General features: G+C 44.9%; 1 protein-coding gene across 1 annotated transcript in view; it reads left to right on the top strand.

Annotated features, from left to right (window-relative positions):
- The window catches only part of lrrc73 (leucine rich repeat containing 73), a 176,217-nt gene extending 157,064 nt beyond the window's left edge, over nt 1–19,153 (top strand). The window contains exons 4-6 of the mRNA XM_070884608.1: nt 1,888–1,988; nt 9,069–9,258; nt 19,022–19,153. Coding sequence (XP_070740709.1) covers nt 1,888–1,988; nt 9,069–9,258; nt 19,022–19,092 — 362 coding nt within the window. The 3' untranslated portion in view covers nt 19,093–19,153. The remainder of the gene's footprint in view (nt 1–1,887; nt 1,989–9,068; nt 9,259–19,021) is intronic.
- Nucleotides 19,154–24,118: the final 4,965 nt, after the last annotated feature.

Below are 24,118 nucleotides of genomic sequence, written 5' to 3' on the forward strand. Positions count from 1 at the left end.
CTATTTCCCTTAGCAGAGGGGTCAACAACCAGGAGGCATAAATTTCAAGTAATTGGTAGAAGGTTTAGAAGGGATTTGAGGGGAAATATCTTTACGCAGAGGGTTGTGGGGGTCTGGAATTCACTGCCTGAAAGGGTGGTAGAGGAGGCAGAAACCCTTAGCATATTCAAAAAGTACTTGGATGTGCACGTGAAGTGCTGTAGCCTGCAGGGTTACGAACCTAGAGCTGGAAAAGTGGGATTAGGCTGGATAGCCTTTTGTTGGCCGGCATGGACACGATGGGCCGAAATGGCCTATTTTATGCTGTAAACTTCTATGACTCTGTGATTTACTCTCATCGTTTGAGATGATGAGTTCGTTCTTGGTATCGGTGGTGACTGTGCAGTGTCCTTTACGCTGTCAATTCCCATTCTAACCCATCCTGATAAACTAATATATTTTTAATCAGTTTATAAAAAAACAGCAGGGAAGCTGGACCACTGGCCTGTTATTCTGAATTTGGTGCTGTAATACAAGCTTCTGTTCAACACAATGGACTGTGAAAGGATATAAGCCACAGAGCGTATTAAATGGCAGGGCTTTGAGTGAATGACTATTAATTATTCAAATACCACAGCTTTTCCTTATGGGTCTGTTCATCCTATAGTATACTCACAGACACAATATTCAATGGCAATCTTTCCTTCCTGTCGCAGAGCCGGCCAAGAAATGTGAAGCTTTTTCTACCTCGTTTGACCTACCTGTGACTCCAGTCCCACTCTATGGGAAGCAAATGTCCTCTGTTTATTACATCATGTCTAATCTCTGCCATGCCTATGTAACCCATTCAGTGCACATTTTGGCTGCCACTCTGGACCCAAGTTCATCATTTCTGTCTCCTTATTTTCTCTCTTGACCGACCTCGGGCCCTTCTCTTTTGTCTCCATTTAATGTTACCTGACCATGCCTTCTTTTATTTTTCCGCTGACAGGTACTTTGTCCTCCCCCAATCCTTACTCCAAACCATCACTACTCCTCTGCCTTCCTAGTCTCAACCTGTCCCAAGCTTGAATCCTGCTGGAACAGACCCTGGCTATCCTCAGTGCCTCTTTCAGTATGCTCTGAAGTACCTGTTACTGCTTCCTTAAGAGCAGCAACCTCAATTGCCCCATCCCTCGCTCTCATTGATCTGCTTGCCCAATGCAATCAATTTAATTGACCTCCTTCCTGAACCACTCATCTCCCCCCCCCACCCCACTGCCACGTTGGAGTCTGGCAGGGGATCAACAATCACTGTCCCTCTGCATTTCCTTCTGGTATATTCACTGCCTCGTGATTTTATCGTGGGTAATCAGATTGACACCCTAGCTTTGACTGAAACTTGGCTTATGGGTGGTGACACCTTGCCCCTTACCAAAGCCTTCCTACAGGCTAGACGCTATCCATCTCTCCACCTGTCTGATGCATCACATTGGTGATGTGGGGCATAATACCAAGTCACACTTTGGTCTCTCCCCCGACTCCTCTGGTGCCTTCTCCTCTTTTGAGTACCTAATTCTGTTCTACCATTCCCCACCCAAGCCCTTCCCCAAATCAAGAGGACAACTCTCTATCCCCAGTGATTTCAATCTCCATCTCGGTTCCATTTGCACTATTGTCTCTGAATTTATTGCCCTCCTGTCACCCCTAAACCTCCATATAAACTCTCCTCCCAATATATACGGCCACCTCCTCAACCACGCTGCTGTTTATGAACAGAACATGCTATTGCATGTTACTTAGTGAACATTTATTACTAACTGTGCATCCAGAAATCAGCAAGTCTCTGACTGATTATGGTATTCAACCATATTTAATTTCTCCACTTGATTCACTGGCTGTATCCAGTTTCTGCTCTTCCTTCTGCAGGTGACCACATTGCTGGGATGTTGGCTGTTGCTGTGGCTTCTAGTCGGACCCTGGAAGTGGTGGATCTGGAGGGGACAGGCCTCACGAACCAGTCTGCTCAGGTATACAGGCACTTGTGTTCATTCAGTAATTGTGTAGCAGGACATAACGGGGATGATTTTCCAGTTGTTACTGTCGTCTGTGCATAGAAAAAGGGTCAGAGACCATTAATGTTGGGTTTATGCATTTTATTTACATGATGCGCTTTTTCCAGTGGACAAATGAGTAGCAGTAATAAGCTCTCGTCTGACACAGATGGGAGTTGGTGAATGTAACACAATGTTACCTTCAATATTACAACGGTTATTCCAATGATACAAATGGGCATTGAAAGTTTCTGGGGACTGAACCATACACAGAAGTAAGTTTATATGATTCATTCAACATTTTCAGGTCGTTTCTGGATAGTTTTTCTTCAAAGAAAATTCTGCTGGCACTCAGATTCTCATGAACCTTGTGCCACTAGTTTTAAATATTTTTGCCCCCAGTATTTTTACTGGCATCAATGGGTTTTCCAATGGGAGTCCCCGCATCTGAGGTGTTTGGAAGAAGACAACCACCAAAGCGATGTTCTGTGTCCACCTGGCAGTACCTGCATCTGCAGGTGATGGTGAACATACTGCACATTGACAGATGATTAGTGGCTGCAGGACTTTAACTCTCAAGTTTGTGAAAGCAGGCCTGATGGCACCTGTTTGTGTGAAGACTTAAATAACTTGTGCTGGATAGATCTTCAGAAGCATCCAAATCATAGTATGTTATTCTTTACGTAGTACTGCATGAAAAGAGACATGCCAGCAGTCAGCGCTCACCAATTTGGTGTAGTAACAGTTGAGGCATTTTGTCCACAGTCATCACTACCCTAAGTCCTAAATTTATGGAACCCAGCACATGTTCCTGAATATGTTAGAGGAGACTGGTCTTTACATAGAAACATAGAAAATAGGTGCAGGAGTAAGCCATTCAGCCCTTCAAGCCTGCACCACCATTCAATATGATCATGGCTGATCATGCAACTTCAGTACCCCATTTTGTTGAAGATTGATGCTTTTCCACCCAACCACCCCCCTCTGAACACACCCATTTATCTAAACTAAAAAAAAAGGCACAGGGCTGTCAACCTCCGCTCCACAAGAAAGGTTGTAACAGAGTTGTATCATCGGCTGGAGGAACAGGGATGACTCTTTCTGTAGAACGGAGAGTTTCCAGAGAAAGGAGCTTTCATGCTACTCGATTCTTCAAGCCACCACAAGTCTGCATCTCCTGGTGCCTGCATTTTTGAAAGTGGAATAAATTTGGGCGGAAATAACCACAGCATTCTTATCTGCTAACCCCACTGAAAAACCTTCATTTGCCCCGACACGAACTCCTGCTTGTGGCCAGCGAGAATAACATCAATGCTGGCATGTGTGGAAAGTCGCTGAGGCTCAGGCCGCCACTGAGGGTCAGGCCGAAATGGTCCACAGCGAGGTATGAGAAAGGGGGTGAGGTTGATTGGCAATGAGCTAGGAGGGGGAAAAATCCGGAGGCACGAGGTATCCTTGTGGGGCTAGGAGGAGCATTCCTACTTCTTCTGACCCACAAGTAACAGCGGATGAGCAGGAAAACCCCTCAGAAATTCACCACCTAACTGTTGTCATGCTGTGAGGGTGACACTGAGCTTGATTAATCTTCAATATTTATTCAGTTATATCATTTGTTGTTAGTTATCCTCGCCTTCGTTATGTAACATAGACTCATGCTCACGTATTATCATGTCATCGCTTCTGGAGAGGGTCATCTTCTAGCGTGCTCCTGGCTTCTCTAATCCCACAACAGCGATTTCACCTATATTCTTTGGGCTTTTATAACCCACCTATTACGATCATTTCCTATGGATTAGTTATTGTACTTGGACTATCACATCAGAAATCCTCTGTCTGCTATTCTTCCTTATCTTGATTTTTAAACATCCTTAAGGGTTCTTTGCTTTTTAGAAGTCCTTTGTTTTCAAGAGCTGATTACCCTTTATGAGTGCAGATATCTGTCTCCTTCTCATGCCTCTGGTGCCCTTCATCATTCTGCACCAATTTTCCATATCAACACAACCTATGTACCTTTGCCATGTAATCATCTTTATATAAGTGATAGTTCACTCTCCATGTATCAGAACTTTAAACATTTGTTTTTACGCCAGCAATGTCCTTGTTACCATCTCATTGGGACCATTACAACTGCAATTTCCTTTTCACAATCATGGTGTCAGCTGTGGCTCAGTGGATAGCACACTCGTCTCCAGCTCAAAGTCGTGCGATCAAATCCAACTCCAGGGACTTGAGCACATAAATCTAGGTTGACACTCCAGTGCCGTTCTGAGGGAGCGCTGCATTGTTGGAGGTGCCATCTTACGGATGAGACTTTAACCCGAGGTCCTGTTTGCTCTCTCAGGTGGATGTAAAAGATCCCATGGCACTATTTTGAAGAAGAGCAGGGGAGTTACCTCCGGTGTCCTAGCCAATATTTATCCCTCAATCAACATAACAAAAACAGATTATCTGGTCATTATCACATTGCTGTTTGTGGGAGCTTGCTGTGCGCAAATTGGCTGCTGCGTTTCCTGCATTACAACAGTGACTACACTCCAAAAGTACTTCATCGGCTATAAAGCGCTTTGAAATGTCCGGTGGTTGTCAAAGGCACTATGTAAATGCAAGACTTTCTTTTTTTAATATTACAACTGCTATGTCCTTTTTACCATCTCATTGGAGCCATTACAACAGGGATGTCCTTGTTTGCACGGACATATGTTTTAATTGCCATTGGAATTTAATCTTTAACAACATTGTTCAACTCTTTACACATGAGCAATCTCACAGAGCTCCAGCCAATGGTGTTCAAATTATCTTTAGATTTTAATGTCAATATAATTTTAAATCATTCGCATCAGTCATCGTTATAGAAAGGTTAAGGCCCCAAGATCATACAGATACTATAATTTTATACACCTCAATAAGGTCTCCCCTCAGCCTCTTCTGTTCCAAAGAAAACAAACCCAGCTATCCCATCTTTCCTCAAAGCTAAAATTCTCCAGTCCAGGCAACATTCTCATAAATCTCTTCTGTACCCTCTCTAATTACATCTTTCCTGTAAAGTGGTGACCAGAACTGTGCGCAGTACTCCTAGCTGTGGCCTAACCAATGTTTTATGCAGTTCAAGCATAACTTCACTACTCTTGTATTCTGTGCCTCAGCTAATAAAGGCAAGTATTCCATATGCCTTCTTAACCACCTTATCTTCCTGGCCTGCTACCTTCAGGGATCTGTGGACCTGCACTCCAAGGTCCCTTTGTTCCTCTACACTTCTCAGTGTCCTACCATTTAATGTGTATTCCCTTGCCTTATTAGCCCTCTCCAAATGCATTACCTCACACTTCAACGGATTAAATTCCATTTGTCACTGTTCTGTCCACCTGACCAGTTGATTGATATCTTCCTGCAGTCCGCAGCTTTCTTATTATTATCAACCACACAGCTGATTTTAGTATCATCTGCAAACTTCTTAATCATACCCCCTATATTCAAGTCTAAATCATTGATATATACCACAATAAGCAAGGGACCTAGTACTGAGCCCTGCGGAACCCCACTGGATACAGCTTTCCAGTCACAAAAACACCCATCAACCATTACCCTTTGTTTCCTGCCTCTGAGACAATTTTGGATCCAAATTGCCACTTTGCCCTGGATCCCTTGGGCTTTTACTTTCATGACCAGTCTGCCATGTGGGACCTTATCAAAAGCTTTGCTAAAATCCATATACATTACATCAAACGCACTACCCTCATTGACCCTCTTTGTTACCTCCTCAAAAAATGCAATTAATTTAGTCAGACACGACCTTCCTTTAACAAATCCGTGCTGTCCTTGATTAATCCGTGTCTTTCTAAATGAAGATTTATCCTGACCCTCAGAATTTTTTTCAATAATTTTCCCACCGAGGTTAGGCTGACTGGCCTATAATTACTCGATCGATCTCTTTCTCCCTTTTTAAATAAAGGTACAACATTAGCAATTCTCCAGTCCTCCAGCACCAAACTGTAGCCAGAGAGGATTGGAAAATGATGTTCAGAGCCTCTGCTATTTCCTCTTTTGCTTCTCTTAACTGCCTGGGATACATTTCACCAGGGCCTGAGGATTTATCCACTTTCAAAGCTGCTAAGCCTCTTCATACTCTTTTTTTGTGAAAACAGACACAGAGTATTCATTAAGAACCATAACCATGTCTTCCGCCTCCACACGCAGATTACCTTTATGGTCTCTAATAGGCCGCATTCTTTCTCTAGTTATCCTCTTGCTCTTAATGTATTTATAAAAAATCTTTGGATTTTCTTTGATTTTACTTGCCAACATTTTTTCATGCTCTTCTTTGCTTTCCTATTTCCTTTTTAATTGCAGTGCTGCACTTTCTATACTTCTCTAGAGTTTCTGCAGTATTTAGCCCTCAGTATCTATCATAAGCCTTCCTTTTTTTCTTTATCCTACCCTGTATGTCCCTTGACATCTAGGGGGCTCTAGATTTGTTAGTCCCATCCTTTTTCTTTAAAGGAACATACTTGCTTTGAACCCTCAGGATCTCCTCCTTGAATGCCTCCCATTGCTCTGACACCGATTTACCTTCAAGTAGCCATTTCCAGTCCACTTTGGCTAAATCCCATCTCAGCTCAGCAAAATTGACAGTTCCCTATTTGAGAAGTTTTATTTTCTTTGTCCTTTTCCATAACTGCCCTAAATCTAACTGAATTATGATCATTAGCATCAAAATGCCCTCTGACTGATACCCCTTCCACTTGCCCAGCTTCATTCCCTTAAACTGTCCAGAACCGCCCCTCCCTTGTTGGGCTTGTACATACTGGCTAAAAAAAGTTCTCCTAAATGCATTTTAGGAATTCTGCACCCTCTGTACCATTTGCTGCCTTTTTTTACCCTGAATGTAATTTAGGAATGTTGTGCCCTCTATACCTTTTTCACTGATTTTATTCCAGCTAATGTTATGGTCATTGAAATCCCTCACGATTACTTTCCTATTGTTTTTGCACTTCTAAGAAATGTGCCGACAAATTTGCTCTTCTATCACACTCGGGCGGTTTGAGGTCTACAGTACACTTCTAGCAGTGTGATTGCCCCTTTTGTGTTCTTTAGTTCAACCCATATAGCCTCATTCCATGATCCTTCTAACATATCATCCCTTCTCACAGCTGTAATTGTTTCATTAACCATTATTGCCACCACCCCTCCTTTTTCAACCCCCTCTTTATCCTTTTTGAAAACCCTGAAACCAGGACTGTTAACCTGCCATACCTGCCCTTCTTTCAGTCATGTCTCAGTAATAGCTATAATATCATATTCCCAAGTACCTATTTGTGCTCTCAGCTCATCTGCCTTATTCCCTATACTCCTTGCATTGGAGTATATACTATTTAGTACTGCCAAACTCCGCTTTTGTCTATTTTCTAGCCCTTGGTTCCTCTGTCTTCTAAATTCACTTTCTACTTTTTTGCTTTCCAATTCCAGCTTTGCTTCTCTCCCTACTGAATCTATTCTCAGGTTACCATCCCCTGCCAAGCTAGTTTAAACCCTGCCCATCAACACTAGCAACCCCTCCCGCGCCCCCGCCCGTCGAGGATACTGGTCCCGGCTCTGTTTGAGGTGCAAACCATCAAACAGACCTGTACAGGTCCTACCTCCCCCAGAAGCGGTCACAATGCCTCAGGAATCTAAAGCCCTCCCGCCTATACCAATTCTCCAGCCACGTATTCATCTGCTCTATCTTCCTATTTCTGTACTCACTTGCACATAGCACTGAGAGTAATCCGGAGATTACTACCTTTAAGGACCTGCTTTTTAATCTCTCTCCTAGCTCCCTAAACTCTGCCTGCAGGACCTTATCCCTCTTTCTACCTATGTCATTGGTACCAATGTGGACCACAACCTCTGGCTGTTCACCCTCTCCCCCAGAATGCCCTGCATCCGCTCGATGACATCCTTGATCCTGATACCAGGGAGGCAACATACCATCCTGGAGTCACATCTGCGGCCACAGAAATGCCTGTCTGCTCCCCTAATTATTGAATCCCCTACCACTATAGCTCTTCCCCTCTTATCCACCCCCCCCCCCCCCCGTGCATCTGTGGTGTCGTGGACTTGGCTTTGGCTGCACTCCCCAGAGGCACCATCGCTCTCACCAGTACTCAGAACAGAATACTGGTTGAAGAACGAGATGGACTCAGGGGACTCCTGCGCTATCTGCCTAGTCCTCCTCTTCTATCTGGCGGTCACCCATTTCCTCTCTGCCTGCACACTTAAGCTGCGGGGTGACCACCTCTAGAAACGTGCTATCCACCAAGTTTTCAGCCTCGCGGATGCACCGAAACACGGATCTCGAGTTGCTGTAGTTGGTGATACTTCCTGCACATGTGGGCGTCCAGGCCACGAGAAGCATCCAGGACTTCCCACATGGCACAGGATGTGTATTCCATTGACAGAGCTGCCCTGCCGTGCCTCTATTTAATAGACTAAAAACTAACTTGGCGGAATTAAACTTAAAACTTAAAAAAAACGTTCATCAGCTACTCACCAATCAGCTCCTTCCCTTGTGCCAAAATCACTTTTTTTTACATTGACTTCACTTTCGAACTGTTCTGTTCTGTTGAGTTGTTGTAGCTCTAGCTCTGCTCTCGCTCAGATCTCTTCTCCGGTCTCGGGTCTGCACTCCACGCTCCTTTTATTGTCGCCGCCGCTCTCGCTCTGCTCCCGCTCTGGTCTCACCCCAGTCCGTTGCCTCCTCAGGTCTCTCACCACCTGTTATTTATGTGTTTCAGTCCTCTCTTGATAATAACGGGCAATAACTCTGCAGTGGAGGAAAGCACTGAGATTAATTATAGTGCCTCAACTATTGCCCCGGCTGAGGTCTTCTAACCTGTCAGGCCTGGTGATATATACCCACTGAGCAATTGGGAAATGGCTTTATAGGATTATCACATCGATGTGAAAGTTTCCCATGACAAGTTTGCGATGATAATAATTTATAAAGAACAGTGACCCACCCCTTCCCACCCTGACCCATGGACAGTGCCATAATTCTGCACTTTTTTCTGTCTCTCTCAGATATTTCTGGATATGGTGGAGAATTATCCCACCTCCATACGGACCCTCATCCTAGCAGAAAATAACATCAGCTTGGAACTGCAGCAGCAAATCTCGGATCTACTGTCTGAGGGAGAGGAAGAGGAGGAAAATGAGAATGAAGGGCAAGAAGATGCAGGAAGAGAGAAGGAAATCTGGATTTCTCAGAGCAGTGAGGAACTGTATTTAACTGGGGCTTTGCTATTGTTTGTGTTGAACCAAAATACGCCAAAGACCTCATATCCTACATTGCAAGGTCTGACATATTGGCAGATGGCACAGAAGTAGTACACGGGATCAGGGACTAACAGAGGAAGGTTTAAGAGCCAGTGGTTTGCAATGGGTAGTCTGGAGGTCATTGGCCTGAATTGTATTCTGTAGGAGTTGGTTGCCTAAACTGCATTGGTTGTGTGCGAAAAACACCCAGATGTTTCTGAGAGCCATGATCAGGTGATAGATAAATACAAGTCATTCTGTTTTTTTGTATGGTCTCAGGCCCATATTGGCAATGCAGCAGGCATGCAATCTGTAGCCAGTTCATTCTTCCATCTCTTTCTCCCTCCTTCTGATCCTTCAGTCTGTTTCTCCATCTATCTCTGATCCTTCAGTCTGTTTCTCCCGCTATCCCTGGACCTTCAGTCTGTTTCTTCTTTACCTTTGATCCTTGCGTCAGTTTCTCCCTCGATCTCTGATCCTTCAGTCTGTTTCTACCTCGATCACTGATTCTTCAGTCTCTTTCTCCATCTAACTCTGATCCTACAATCTGACCTCCCTCTAACTCTGATCTTCCAGTCTGTTTCTCCCTCATATAGCATATGAGAGTAAACTAGCAACAAATATAGAAACAGACAATGAGCTTCGACAGGTATACAAAAAGGAAACCAATAACTAAAGTAAATGTTGGTCCCTTAGAGGATGAGACTGGAGAATTAATAATGGGAAACAGGGAAATGACAGTGACTTTGAACAAATATTTTGTATTGGTCTTCACGGTAGAAAACACTAAAAACATCCCAATAATTGATAATCAAGGAGCTATTGCCGGGGGGGGAGGGGGGGGGACTTAAAACAATCACTATCACTAGGGATAAAGTACTAGGCAAACTAATGGGACTAAAGGCGGACGTGTCCCCTGGACCTGATGGCATGCATCCTAGGGTTTTAAAAGAAGTAGCTGCAAAGATAGTGGATGCATCTACCAAAATTCCCTAAATCTGGAGAGGTTCCAACGGACTGGAAAACCGCAAATGTAACGCCCCTATTTAAAAAAGGAGGCAGACAGAAAGCAGGAAACTATAGACCAGTTAGCCTAACATCTGTCATTGGGAAAATGATGGAGTCCATCATTATGGAAGTAGTAGCAGAATATTTAGAAAATCATAATGCAGTCTAGCAGAGTCCGCATGGTTTTATGAAAGGAAAATCATGTTTGACAAATTTGCTGGAGTTCTTTGAGGATGTAATGAGCAGGGTGGATAAGGGGGAACCAATGGGTGTGGTGTATTTGGATTTCCAGAAAGCATTCTATAAGGTGCCACACAAAAGGTTACTGCACAAGATAAGAGCTCTCGGGGTTGGGAGTAATATATTAGCGTGGATAGAGAATTGGCTAACTAACAGAAAACAAAGAGTCAGGATAAATGGGTCATTTTCCGGTTGGCAAACAGTAACTAGTGGGGTGCCACAGGGATCGGTGCTGGGGCCTCAACTATTTACAATCTATATTAATGACTTGGATGAAGGGACCGAGTGTAACGTAGCCAAATTTGCTGATGATACAAAGATAGGTGGGAAAGCAAGTTGTGAGGAGGAAGCAAATAATCTACAAAGGGATATAGATAGGCTAAATGACTGGGCAAAAATTTGGCAGATGGACTATAATGTGGGAAAATGTGACATTATCCACATTAGTAGGAGAAATAAAAAAGCGAATTATTATTTAAATGGGGAGCGATTACAAAATGCTACAGTACAGAGGGATCTGGGGGCTCTTGTACATGAAACACAAAAAGTTAGCACGTCGGTACAGCAAGTAATCAGGAAGGCAAATGAATGCTGGCCTTTATTGCAAGGGGAATGGAGTATAAAAGCAGGCTTATAAAAATAGGCTCCAACTGTATAGAGCATTGGTAAGACCACACCTAGAATAGTGCGTACAGTATTTAAGGAAAATATACTTGCATTGGAGGCAGTTCAGTGAAGGTTCATAGAACATAAGAAATAGGAACAGGAGTAGGCCATACGCCCCCTCGAGCCTGCTCCGCTATTCAATAAGATCATGGCTGATCTGATCATGGACTCAGCTCCACTTCCCCGCTCGCTCCCCATAACCCTTTATCCCCTTATCGTTTAAGAAACTGTCTATTTCTGTCTTAAATGTATTCACTGTCCCAGCTTCCAAAGCTCTCTGAGGCAGAAAATTCCACAGATTTACAACCCTCTGAGAGAAGAAATTTCTTCTCATCTCTGTTTTAAATGGGCGGTCCCTTATTCTAAGATCATGCCCTCTAGTTCTAGTCTCCCCCATCAGTGGAAACATCCTCTCTGCATCCACCTTGTCAAGCCCCCTTATAATCTTATACGTTTCGATAAGATCAGCTCTCATTCTTCTGAATTCCAATGAGTAGACGCCCAACCTACCCAACCTTTCCTTATAAGTCAAGCCCCTCATCCCCGGAATCAACCTAGTGAACCTTCTCTGAACTGCCTCCAAAGCAAGTATATCCTTTCGTAAATATGGAAACTAAAACTGCACGCAGTATTACAGGTGTGGCCTCACCAATACCTTAAATAGCTGTAGCAAAACCTCCGTGCGTTTATACTCCATCCCTTTTGCAATAAAGGCCAAGATACCATTGGCCTTTCTGATCACTTGCTGTACCTGCATACTATCCTTTTGTGTTTCATGCACAAGTACCCCCAGGTCCCGCTGTACTGCGGCACTTTGCAATCTTTCTCCATTTAAATAATAACTTGCTCTTTCATTTTTTCTGCCAAAGTACATGACCTTACACTTTCCAACATTATACTCCATCTGCCAAATTTTTTCCCACTCACTTAGTCCTTTTGCAGATTTTTTGTGTCCTCCTCACACATTGCTTTTCCTCCCATCTTTGTATAATCAGCAAACTTGGCTACGTTACACTTAGTCCCTTCTTCCAAGTCGTTAATATAGATTGTAAATAGTTGGGGTCCCAGCACTGATCCCTGCGGCACCCCACTAGTTACTGTCTGACAACCCGAGAATGAACCATTTATCCCGACTCTCTGTCTTCTTTTAGTTAGCCAATCCTATATTACCCCAACCCCGTGAACTTTTATCTTGTGCAGTAATCTTTTATGTGGCACCTTGTCAAATGCCAACATTTTCCCAGCCACAGATGTTAGGCTAACTGGTCTATAGTTTCCTACTTTTTGTCTGCCTCCTTTTTTCATGAGGGTGATTCCTGAGATGAAGGGGTTGTCATATGAAGAAAGGTTGAGCAGGTTGTGCCTATATTCCTTGGTGTTTAGAAGAATGAGAGGTGATCTTATTGAAACATTTGGGGCTAGATTTTTCACTTTTGTGCTTAGCGCCGAAAAATGGGTGTTATTTCCGGCGTGGACAGTAAAAAAACATTTTCAGATTGCTGGCTTCTCGCCCATTCTCAAAGCACCTAGTCTCCATTTTTAAAAATGGGCGTTACCGCGAGCAATATGAAATGGGCGATAACGTTAAATCTCGCTGACCTTCTGTCATAAAGTGTCGCCATCCTTAGCAACGACATGGCAATGCTCAATTCCTGCGATTCAGGAGGTCAAGGGTCATTATGACATGCGCAGAAGAGGAGACAGAATGAGAGAGAGCTCAAAAGGACTGAAGGCGTGTGGCTGTGCTGTGTGCTTGTCTGGCTGTTGTGGGAGGAACGACGGAGATTCACCAGCAGCAAAAAGCCTACTAAGCACCAAGAACACAGTTGGCACCGAGTTTTTGTCCAACAAATAAGATATAACATGGAAGGGATGATGGAGGCCCTCGCGCTGGTAGCCAGGAACACTGGTGGCAGAGGGCTCCCAGTGGTCCCAGAGTGTGGCACTGCATCCCAACCACACATGAGAGCCAGCAGCAACATCTTGCTTCTGGCTCGGAGCACGTTCCCACCTTGGGACTGTCCTCTCCCATATCCACCCAAGCAGTGTTTCGGCCGTCATCTCCCCCCTCCCCCCCGCCAATTGAAGCATCGCCTGAGGAGCTCCTTGGCCAGGCGGCTTGGAGTCAGGAGGGGAAGGGGAAGGGGTAGAGGTGGGGAGGAGAAGCCTGGGGGGGGGTGGGGGTAGGGTTGTTTTTTTACAGAAATACTGATGATTTCAGACAAATGTTCAGGTTAAACATTTTTTCTTTAACAAAACCTTGTTGCGCATTGGCTCAGATAGCTGCACTGTTATACGCTGGTGATTCCTTAACATCAAAGGGTATAATGGCACTTAACTTCAATCAACTTAAACTTTAACTGTCACCAAAGTGGCGCCCACCATTGATGTATCACCTGCACACTCAGCAGTGTGTCAGCCTTGTAAATAACGTTCAGGCAAAGTGATCATTGATGAGCTCCTGACATAAGGCTCTTGCAGCTATCATGCCACCACGGGCCCTTTCATGCGATCTACAGGGGGGCGGGGGCATGGCTTCGGTGTTAACCTGATTGTCTGGGCTGATGTCAGCATCCGCCTTGTCATCCTCCTCTTCCTCTCTCTAGTGAGGTGGACTGTCAGACTCATCAGGTAATTCTTGTCCCCTCCTGATAGTCAAGTTGTGCAGCATGGAGTACACCACCACGAATTGAACTACCTGCTCAGGGTGGTATTGGAGGTCGCCTCCTGAGTGGTCCAGGCATCTAAAGCACTGCATCAGCACTCCAATGGTTTTCTCCATGATATTGCGAGTGGCTCTGTGGCTCTTGTTGTATCGCCTCTCGGCTTCAGTGTGGGTGTCACGCAGGGGGGGTCATCAGCCAGGTGGCGAGGCCACATCTTTTGTCACCAAGCATCCAGCATTGACCTTGTGGCTGATGGTTAAACAAGTCAGATACAGTACTCTCACGCAGGATGTGAGCATCATGGATGCTGCCCGGAAATTGAGCATTCACTGCTGATCGACAACAAGTTGGACAGTCAAGGAGTGGAATCCCTTGCAGTTCCTGAAAACCTCTGCATCCTGAAAAGGTGCCCGCATCACGATGTGCGTGTAGTCTATTGCTCCCTGCACCTTGGGGAAGTTTGCAATTCTGGAGAATCCAAGAGGCCTCTCAGTTTGTGCCTCCCTGGCCATAGGGAAACTGATCAAGTCCCTCCTGCATGCGTACAGGTCTTCAGTGACCTGTCTAATGCAGCAATGTGTGGCATGCTGAAAAAGTTTGCAAATGTCGCCAGCTGTGGCCTGAAAGAACCCGAGGCATAAAACGACAGTGCCGCGGTGACTTTGACCTTGCCAGACAGTGCAGTACTGATGGTGCTGGCAGGCTGCAGATCTGCCCTTATCAGCTGGCATACCTCAGTGATAACTTCTTTGTGGAAGCGCAGTCTCCGAAGACAGGTGGTGTCGGGCAAGTCGAGGTAAGACTGCTTCTCCTTGTACTTGCAGGGAGTGTAACGTCTGGTCCTCCTCATCTGTCTTTCACTTCTTACCTTGGACACATAATGTGGAGCGTACCTTCGGCGATCTTGAGTCTGCTGCATGTAATTAGTCATCAAGAGAGGGTGAGAAATGACAGGCCCCATTGCAATAGCTCTCTGTTTTCCACCGATTAGTCACAAAGAATAAATGTCCCTCCGAAGACACCTATTCAATTCCAATCGGCACAGTATGGTCAAGATGTTTGTAGAGGTGTTCACATCAACTCCAACGACCTCCAGAGTACATCCGAACTCCCCCGCGGTTGAAGCACAACAGCCTTTTAAAGGATGCAACATGTGATGCAGAACATGGCATCCATAACGCTGTGATTAATTCCGGTTCCACTTTTTCTGAGCGTTTTTTTGGGCGAGCGATATTGTGGCCGATATGTGTGCGAGATGGTGAAAGTGACGCTGGGCCACTAGTTTCGGTAAATATGTTCTTTACAATCAAAAAAAGTGGGCTGGCGGTATTATTGAATCTCGGCATTAAATCAGTGCGGAAATTAACGCTGGGCGAATAATTATGGGCATTGATTTCGCCCATTCTGATTACTCTGCCCAAAAAAAGTGGGCGAGCAGTAATATTTTTTCCTGGCATTAAGCACATGGGGAAAGTAACGCTCGCCGATAAGTTTCCTAAAAATGTCCGTCAGTTGTCATTTTGAGCCAAAATGGTCGATATATGGGCGTTATACGTCATTTCAGCAGTAAAATGGGCGTTAAGTGGACGTTAAACATGCAAAAAAAGTGGAGGTTCTAGCCCATAAGATTCTGGGGGGACTTGACAGGGTAGCTGAAGAGAGGATGTTTCCCCTCATGGGGGAATCTAGAACTAGGGGGCATAGTTTCACAATAAAGGGTCGCCCATTTAAAACAGAAATAAGGAATTTCATCTCTGAGGGTTGTGAATCTTTGGAATTCTCTACTGCAGAGAGTTGTGAAGGCTGGGTCTTTTGAATATATTTAAGGTGGAGATAAGATAGTTTTTTGTATGATAAGGGAGTCAAGGGTTATGGGGAGTGGGCGGGATAGTGGAGTTGAGGCCAAGATCAGATCAGCCATGCTCTTATTAAATGGCAGAACAGGCTCGAGGAACCAAATGGCATACTCCTGCTCCTATTTCTTATGTTCTTATTATCTATCTCTGATCCTTCAGTCTGTTTCTCCCTATATCTCTGATCCTTCAGTCTGGTTCTCCTTCTAACCTTGATCTTTCATTCTGTTTCTCCCTCTATCTCTGATCCTCATCATCATACGCAGTTCCTCGGAATCGAGGAAGACTTGCTTTCACTCTAAAAATTAGTCCTTAGGTGACTGAACAGTCCAATATGAGAACCACAGACCCTGTCATAGGTGGGACAGACAGTCGTTGAGGGAATGGGTGGGTTTGACTGGTTTTCCGCACGCTCCTTCCGCTGCCTCCGCTTGCTTTCTGCATGCTCTCGGCGATGAGACTCGAGGTGCTCAGCGTCCTCCCGGATGCACTTCCTCCACTTCGGGCGGTCTTTGGACAGGGACTCCCAGGTGTCAGTGGGGATGTTGCACTTTATCAGGGAGGCTTTGAGGGTGTCCTTGAAACGTTTCCTTTGCTCACCTTTGGCTGCTCGGGACCTAAGGAGCAGATGGTGGTTGGAGAAAGCACAGGAGATACAGCAGCTGGCCGACAGCCATGATGTGGGAGGATTCTTCACCGCAGTCAAGGCCACCTATGGGCCAAACACCCAAGGCCCCACCCCACTGCTGGCCAAGAATGGGAAACACTCATCAAGGACACCGAGGCAGTCAGTGCCTGCTGGAAGGAACATTTCGAAGATCTCCTCAACCGAGACTCTGCCTTTGACTCGAGTGTTCTCAACTCCATCCCGCAGCATGCTATCCGCCACCACCTCAGTAAAACCCCAGCCCCGCGCGAGGTAGAAAAAGCCATAAGACAACTTAAGAACAACAAGGCTATGGGAGTGGATGGAATCCCCGTTGAGACACTAAAGTATGGTGGAGAGGCACTGTTGGCGCGAATGCATGAAACATAGAAACATAGAAAATAGGTGCAGGAGTAGGCCATTTGGCCCTTCGAGCCTGCACCACCATTCAATAAGATCATGGCTGATCATTCCCTCAGTACCCCTTTCCTGCTTTCTCTCCATACCCCTTGATCCCCTTAGCCGTAAGGGCCATATCTAACTCCCTCTTGAATATATCCAATGAACTGGCATCAACAACTCTCTGCGGCAGGGAATTCCACAAGTTAACAACTCTCTGAGTGAAGAAGTTTCTCCTCATCTCAGTCCTAAATGGCCTACCCCTTATCCTAAGACTGTGTCCCCTGGTTCTGGACTTCCCCAACATCGGGAACATTCATCCCGCATCTAACCTGTCCAGTCCCGTCAGCATCTTTTACGTTTCTATGAGATCCCCTCTCATCCTTCTAAACTCCAGTGAATAAAGGCCCAGTTGATCCAGTCTCTCCTCATATGACAGTCCAGCCATCCCTGGAATCAGTCTGGTGAACCTTCGCTGCACTCCCTCAATAACAAGAACGTCCTTCCTCAGATTAGGAGACCAAAACTGAACACAATATTCCAGGTGAGGCCTCACAAGGCCCTGTACAACTGCAGTAAGACCTCCCTGCTCCTATACTATGCCTCCCTAGCTATGAAGGCCAACATACCATTTGCTTTCTTTGCTGTCGGGGAGACTAGAACTAGGGGGCACAGCCTCAAAATACGGGGGAGCCAATTAAAACCGAGTTGAGAAGGAATTTCTTCTCCCAGAGGGTTGTGAATCTGTGGAATTCTCTGCCCAAGGAAGCAGTTGAGGCTAGCTCATTGAATGTATTCAAATCACAGATAGATAGATTTTTAACCAATAAGGGAATTAAGGGTTACAGGGAGTGGGCGGGTAAGTGGAGCTGAGTCCACGGCAAGATCAGCCATGATCTTGTTGTATGGCGGAGCAGGCTTGAGGGGCTAGATGGCCTACTCCTGTTCCTAATTCTTATGTTCTTATGTTCTTCTGTACCTGCATGCCAACTTTCAATGACTGATGAACCATGACACCCAGGTCTCGTTGCACCTCCCCTTTTCCTAATCTGCCGCCATTCAGATAATATTCTGCCTTGGTGTTTTTGCCGCCAAAATGTATAACCTCACATTTATCCACATTATACTGCATCTGCCATGCATTTGCCCACTCACCTTACCTGTCCAAGTCACCCTGCAGCCTCTTAGCGCCCTCCTCACAGATCACACTGCCACCCAGTTTAGTGTCGTCTGCAAACTTGGAGATATTATACTCAATTCCTTCATCTAAATCGTTAATGTATATTGTAAAGAGCTGGGGTCCCAGCACTGAGCCCTTCGGCACTCCGCTAGATGACCTCATCTCTCTCATCTGGAAGGAGGAGAGCATGCTGGGAAATCTCAGAGATGCAGTGATCGTGACCATCTTTAAAAAAGGCAACTACAGAGGAATCTCCCTGTTATCAGCCACTGGGAAAGTCGTCGCAAGAGTCCTCCTCAACCATCTTCTCCCTGTGCCTGAGGAGCTCCTCCCGGAGTCACAATGCGGATCTCGTCCCCTATGGGGTACAACGGACATGATTTGTGCAGCGCGAAAGCTGCAAGAAAAATGCAGGGAACAGCACCAACCCTTGGACATGGCCTTCTTTGACCTTACAAAGGCCTTTAACACTGTCAACCGTGAAGGACTATGGAGCGTCCTCCTCCGTTTCAGCTCTGATCCTTTAGTCCGTTTCTCCATCTAACTCTGATCTTCCATTCTGTTTCTCCCTCTATCTCTGATCCTTCAGTCTGGTTCTCCCTCTAACTCTGATCTTTCATATGCATTGAATATTAAGTGTATTAATTTCAATCTAGATGGAATATGGTAGCCTAGTGGTTATGATATTGGAAGTCCTGAGTTCAAACTCCACCTTGCCTCGTTGTGAAACTGAATTCAACAAATCTGTTCATTTGTGGGCTAACACTAAAAAATGACCACGTGAGCTACCAAATTGTCATAAACCCAACACATTCACTTTGACGAAGGGATTCTGTCACCCGCCCCCCCCCACCCACCCAGTCTGGCCTACATGCCTCCGTCCCACACTACATGGTTGGCTCTTCATTCTCTCAGGGCAACTAGCGGTGAGCAATAAATGCAGCCTTGCCAGTGTCACCCACTGGCAAGAACGAGATTTTTAAAAAGCCGGAGCTGCCTTTTAGATTAAGGATGCTGCTGTACTCAGTTCTGACTGCTGTTTCCTTTCTTTGTCTCACCAGGTCCTGGATCACAGACTATCCTCATGTCAATGGGGCTCGAAGATTCCTTGCTGGCAGAAACAGAAATGTGACAGCACACTGATGAACCAAGCCTTGCTGTGCCCATGGTGACCTAGGCCGTACTGCACTGCCCCTGACCCATGTCTTGCCATTGGAATTTACCAAGGGTATTTAGTCTCTGACCATGTCTGTCACTTGGATCATTTCGAGCTGTAGCCCCTATTTGACAGTGACCCTGCAAACACTAGATGAGCACCCTCCAACATAACACCACTTTATGTTTCTGTATTTATTTATTTGTAATAATAGTTTAAAATTCAATTAATCTATATGACAACAGTCACTGCACTGCAAAAATAATTAATTGTGTGAAGCACTGAGATGTTTTGATGTGATAAGCAGTGTGTAAATGGAGCTGTTGTCTATTTATTAATAGGCCTGGAGCTAGCTCAGCTGTCTTTACTCAGGCTGCTAACTGTGCTGTCAGAGACACTCACTGGAGTTTCCAGGACCTCTTGCGGGTGAAAATTATTTACTCAATGAACAAAAGGAAGCCCCCAATTCCTCTCCTTCTCTGGCTTAGGATGTGCCAGAAGTAATAATTAAACAAAGTGCTGGCAGAAATAACAATTTCAACATAGCTTATTACTTCCATCTCCAAGATTGAAGAGGGTATATGCACTGAATAAATAAACTGGACTCTCACCACACCAGTCAGAGTAACATAGGCTTTGCCTGACACGCGTCACAGGAAACAGGACCCTTACATGTGTACCCGCCACATTATTGCGTGGCTACTAGAGTAGGTCAGAGGTTGGGGATTCTGCAAGTGATTCATCTCCTGTCTCCCCAAATCCAGGCCACAAGTCAGGAGTGTGATGGAATATGCTCCACTTGCCTGGATGAGTGCAGCTCCAACAACACTCAAGAAGCTCAACACTAACCTGGAGAAAGCAGTCAGGTTGATCGAGAGCCCATCCATCACCTTAAACATTCATTCCCTCCACCACCAGTGCACCATGGCTGCAGTGTGTACCATCTCCAAGATACACTGCAGCAACTCACCAAGGCTTCTTCGACAGCACCTCCCAAACCTGTGGCCTCTACCACCTAGAAGGACAAGGGCAGCAGGCACATGGGAACACCACCACCTGCAAGTTTCCCTCCAAGCTACACACCATCGTGACTTGGAAATATATCGCCGTTCCTTCATCGTCGCTGGGTCAAAATCCTGGAACTCCCTAACAGCACTGTGGGAGTACCTTCACCACAAGGACTGCAGCAGTTCAAGAAGACAGCTCACCACCACCTTCTCAAGGGCAGCTAGGGATGGGCAATAAATGCCGGCCTTGCCAGCAATGCCCACATGTTGTGAATTAATTTTTTTTAAATACCATTCAGAACAAGATGGGTCCTGCCAAACTCACAATCCACTGGACCCATTCACTGGTATGGGAGGAGGGCTAGGGAGAGAGTGTAAACCTGGTGCTGAGTCTAGCTGGAGTGGAATCCTGTACCACTGATCCAGCACTGTGGGGGGTGGAGAGAAGAAACAGCAGTAAGGACCTGGTTCTGCACAGAGCCTGCTAGAAGACAAGAAGTGATAAGATGAGAAACAGACTTTCAATGTGACACAAATAAATTAAAAAGTAAATATTGCAGAATTTATTTTTTGATAAATTCTACATTTTATTTTAAGCAATTGACTTGAACACAGAAATGTTGAGATGTTTGGGCATTCATCAGGTGAGCTATATCCACCACTATGACACTGAACAGAAGCTGCCATAGGTCTCATTCTGGGAGTGACCCATCAGGAAGCAGAGGAAGTTGCCCTTCTCACTGTCTGGTGAAACATCTAGTTTGTGTCTGGATTTCCCCTTTGTTCACCACACTGGCACAGATATACACACACACGTACACAGATATACGCACACACACAGATATACACACACACACCGAGAAATATACACACACACAGGTATATACATACACAGATATACAGACACAGATATACACAGAGATATACACACACACAGATATATATGCACGCAGATATACACACACATGCACAGATATATGCACACACAGATATACTCACACACAGATCTTCCCACAGATATACACACAGATACATACACAGCTATACACACACACAGCTATACATACACACGGATATACACATAGATATATTCAGATATACACAGATATATTTACAGATGTACACAAAGATATATCAACACAGATATACATACACATGCACAGATATATACATGTGCACATGCACAGATAGTTATACACACTTGCACAGCTTATCAGAAACAAATATACATAGATATACACACAGACAAATATACATGGAGTTATATATACACACATGTACATGCACAGATATACACACACAGCTTCCCAAACACATATATACACACAGATATATACGCAAATGTACACGCACAGATATACAGACTCAGTGCCTGACATACACACAGCACAGATACAGACACACACAGCCTACCAAACACAGATATATACACACACAGATTCTGACACATGCAGATTTTTTTATAATTTCAGAATGCTTGTTATTTGAAAAATAATACAAAAATAAAATAAAATTAACAAGTTTGCTTCTGTTGTTTATTGATGAAGTAACTATACACAGAAGTTCCAAGCACACCTGCAGAGATATACACATACAGCCTTGCAGACATACACTCACAGAGATAGGCACACACAGTCTTATACACAGCATAGCTCGCAGAAATGCTTCAGCACAGTCTTCCAGCCAGGGACATACACTAACAGCCAGATGTGTGCCGTCGTGAGCAAACAGCCTGCTAGACATGCATACATTGTACATGTACACAGATACACATACACACTAACATAGACAAACTCACAGCCAGAATCTAGCACACATCACGGCAGCCCAGGTTGTAGTATTGAGCCCCTTGACTATCTTACTGGCTAACAGGAGGATGGCATGTAACAAGAGAAAAATACAGCAATGCCCGCTTAAATACAGCAATACAGCAATTACCTCATCTGATAAACAAGTTGCTCCACCCAAACACTGAGAAGAAAAATCAGAACTGCAACCGGTGTGACTTTTCCTGCACAAGCTCCCTGTGGAGAGGCTGACAGGTGATGTTTGGTGAGCAGTGGGTGGCACTGCAGATCGAAGGGAAGAGCACCGGGGCCCAAAAAAACTACTTATCAGATGTTTGGACTCCAGAGATACCTGTGAAAACTGTTGCTGATATCTTCACAGCATGAAAATATTATAATTTCACAATGCTTGCTTGCTAATTCAAAAATAAACAAAAATTAAAATAAAATACACAGTTTGCTTCTGTTGTTATTAATGAACTAACATACAGGACACATGTACACTGATGACACTCAGCTGTACCTCACTACCACTTCCCGATGCTTCCTCAGTCTCTAACAAAGGCTTCGGTCCCCGCTACAAACTCCGTTCCCCAGCCACTGACACCATCCCTCTCCCTAACATCTGTCTGAGGATGAACCACACTGTTCGCAACCTTGGTGTCATATTTGACCCTGAAATAAGCTTTCGATCACAAGTCCGCAGCATAACTAAGACTACTTATTTCCACCTCCGTAACATTGCCCATCTCCACCCTTGCCTTGGCTCATCTGCAGCTGAAACCCTCATTCGTTCCGTTGTTACCTCTAGACTTGACTATTCCAATGCACTCCTGGCTGGCCTCTCACATTCTACCCTACGTAAACTAAAGGTGATCCAAAACAATGTTGCCCATGTCCTAACTCGCACCAAGTCCTGCTCACCCATTACCTCTGTGCTCGCTGACCTACATTAGCTTCCGATTAAGCAACGCCTCGATTTCAAAATTTTCATCCTTATTTTCAAATCCATCCATGGCCTCACCCCTCCCTATCTCTGTAAGCTCCTTCAGCCCCACAACCTCTCCGAGATGTCTGCGCTCCTCTAATTCTGCCCTCCTGAGCATCCCTGATTGTAATCGCTCAACCATTGGTGGCCGTGCCTTCTGTTGTCTAGGCCCCAAGCTCTCGAACTACCAGCCTAAGCCTCTCTGCCTATCTACCTCTCTTTCCTCCTTCAAGATGCTCCTTAAACCATACCTTTTTGGTCACCTGCGCTAATTTATACTTATGCAGATCAGTGTCAAACTTTTAACACATAATACTTCCGTGAAGCACCTTGGGACGTTTCACTACATTAAAGGCGCTATATAACTACAAGTTGTTGTGTTAACTGATGTTTAGCGAACATTAGAATGAGAGTTCGAATTATTTCTGACTGGAGCTGGCCAGAGCTATCTCCTGAAGAGGCTCCAGCACTTGCTCATATCTTTCAAAACTCCAACACAGAAATTGGCGCCCCTGGGGGTATTGATAGTGAGTTCGAGGGGTAGTTAGTGGCACAAATAAGCAGAAGCAGGTGCATGAGGAAAGGACAGCCATGAAATGCCTTATCGGAAGGCATGCCTGAGTCCTAGTTGTAAGATACTCCAGTTGTGTATACATTTAGAAATAGGATTAGGATTTGGTTTAATCCCATATGATTAACATTTTTGGACTCTTTTAACTTAATGAAATGGTTAAATGTTGTTTATTCCCAGAATGCTTTAGGGTTTAATATGTTAACAATTTAACCAACACTTTGCTTTAATTGCCTACTGAAAGTGCAAGATTTCATTTGTTGTCATGGCCACAGTGGGAAACAGTTAGCCAAAGTAGTTTTGAGTTAAGAGATGGAACAATGGAAGAACAGGATAAAAACAAGTTTGCACCTGTTGTTTTGTAGGAAACCTGTTATGTATGTAAACATTGTAACTGTGTAAGACTTGCCACCAGAGGGCGCAACTGTTGGAGACCCAAGGGTCACCTGCACACCTCGTGCAAGGGAGTATAAAAGGTTGTCTGCCATAGTGCTTTAGGCACTCTGGAGTTGTATTAAGGTCATATCAGTTTTAGCTCACAGTACTCAGTCTTGTGGAGTTCTTCCATACTTAACAATTGGCGACGAGTAACAGATTACGAACTTTCACGTGGTCATGGCTGCCGTTGGTATTTTAGAGAGATTTGTAG

This window comes from Pristiophorus japonicus, chromosome 7 (genome assembly GCF_044704955.1).
Source record: "Pristiophorus japonicus isolate sPriJap1 chromosome 7, sPriJap1.hap1, whole genome shotgun sequence".
NCBI classification, from domain to species: domain Eukaryota; kingdom Metazoa; phylum Chordata; class Chondrichthyes; family Pristiophoridae; genus Pristiophorus; species Pristiophorus japonicus.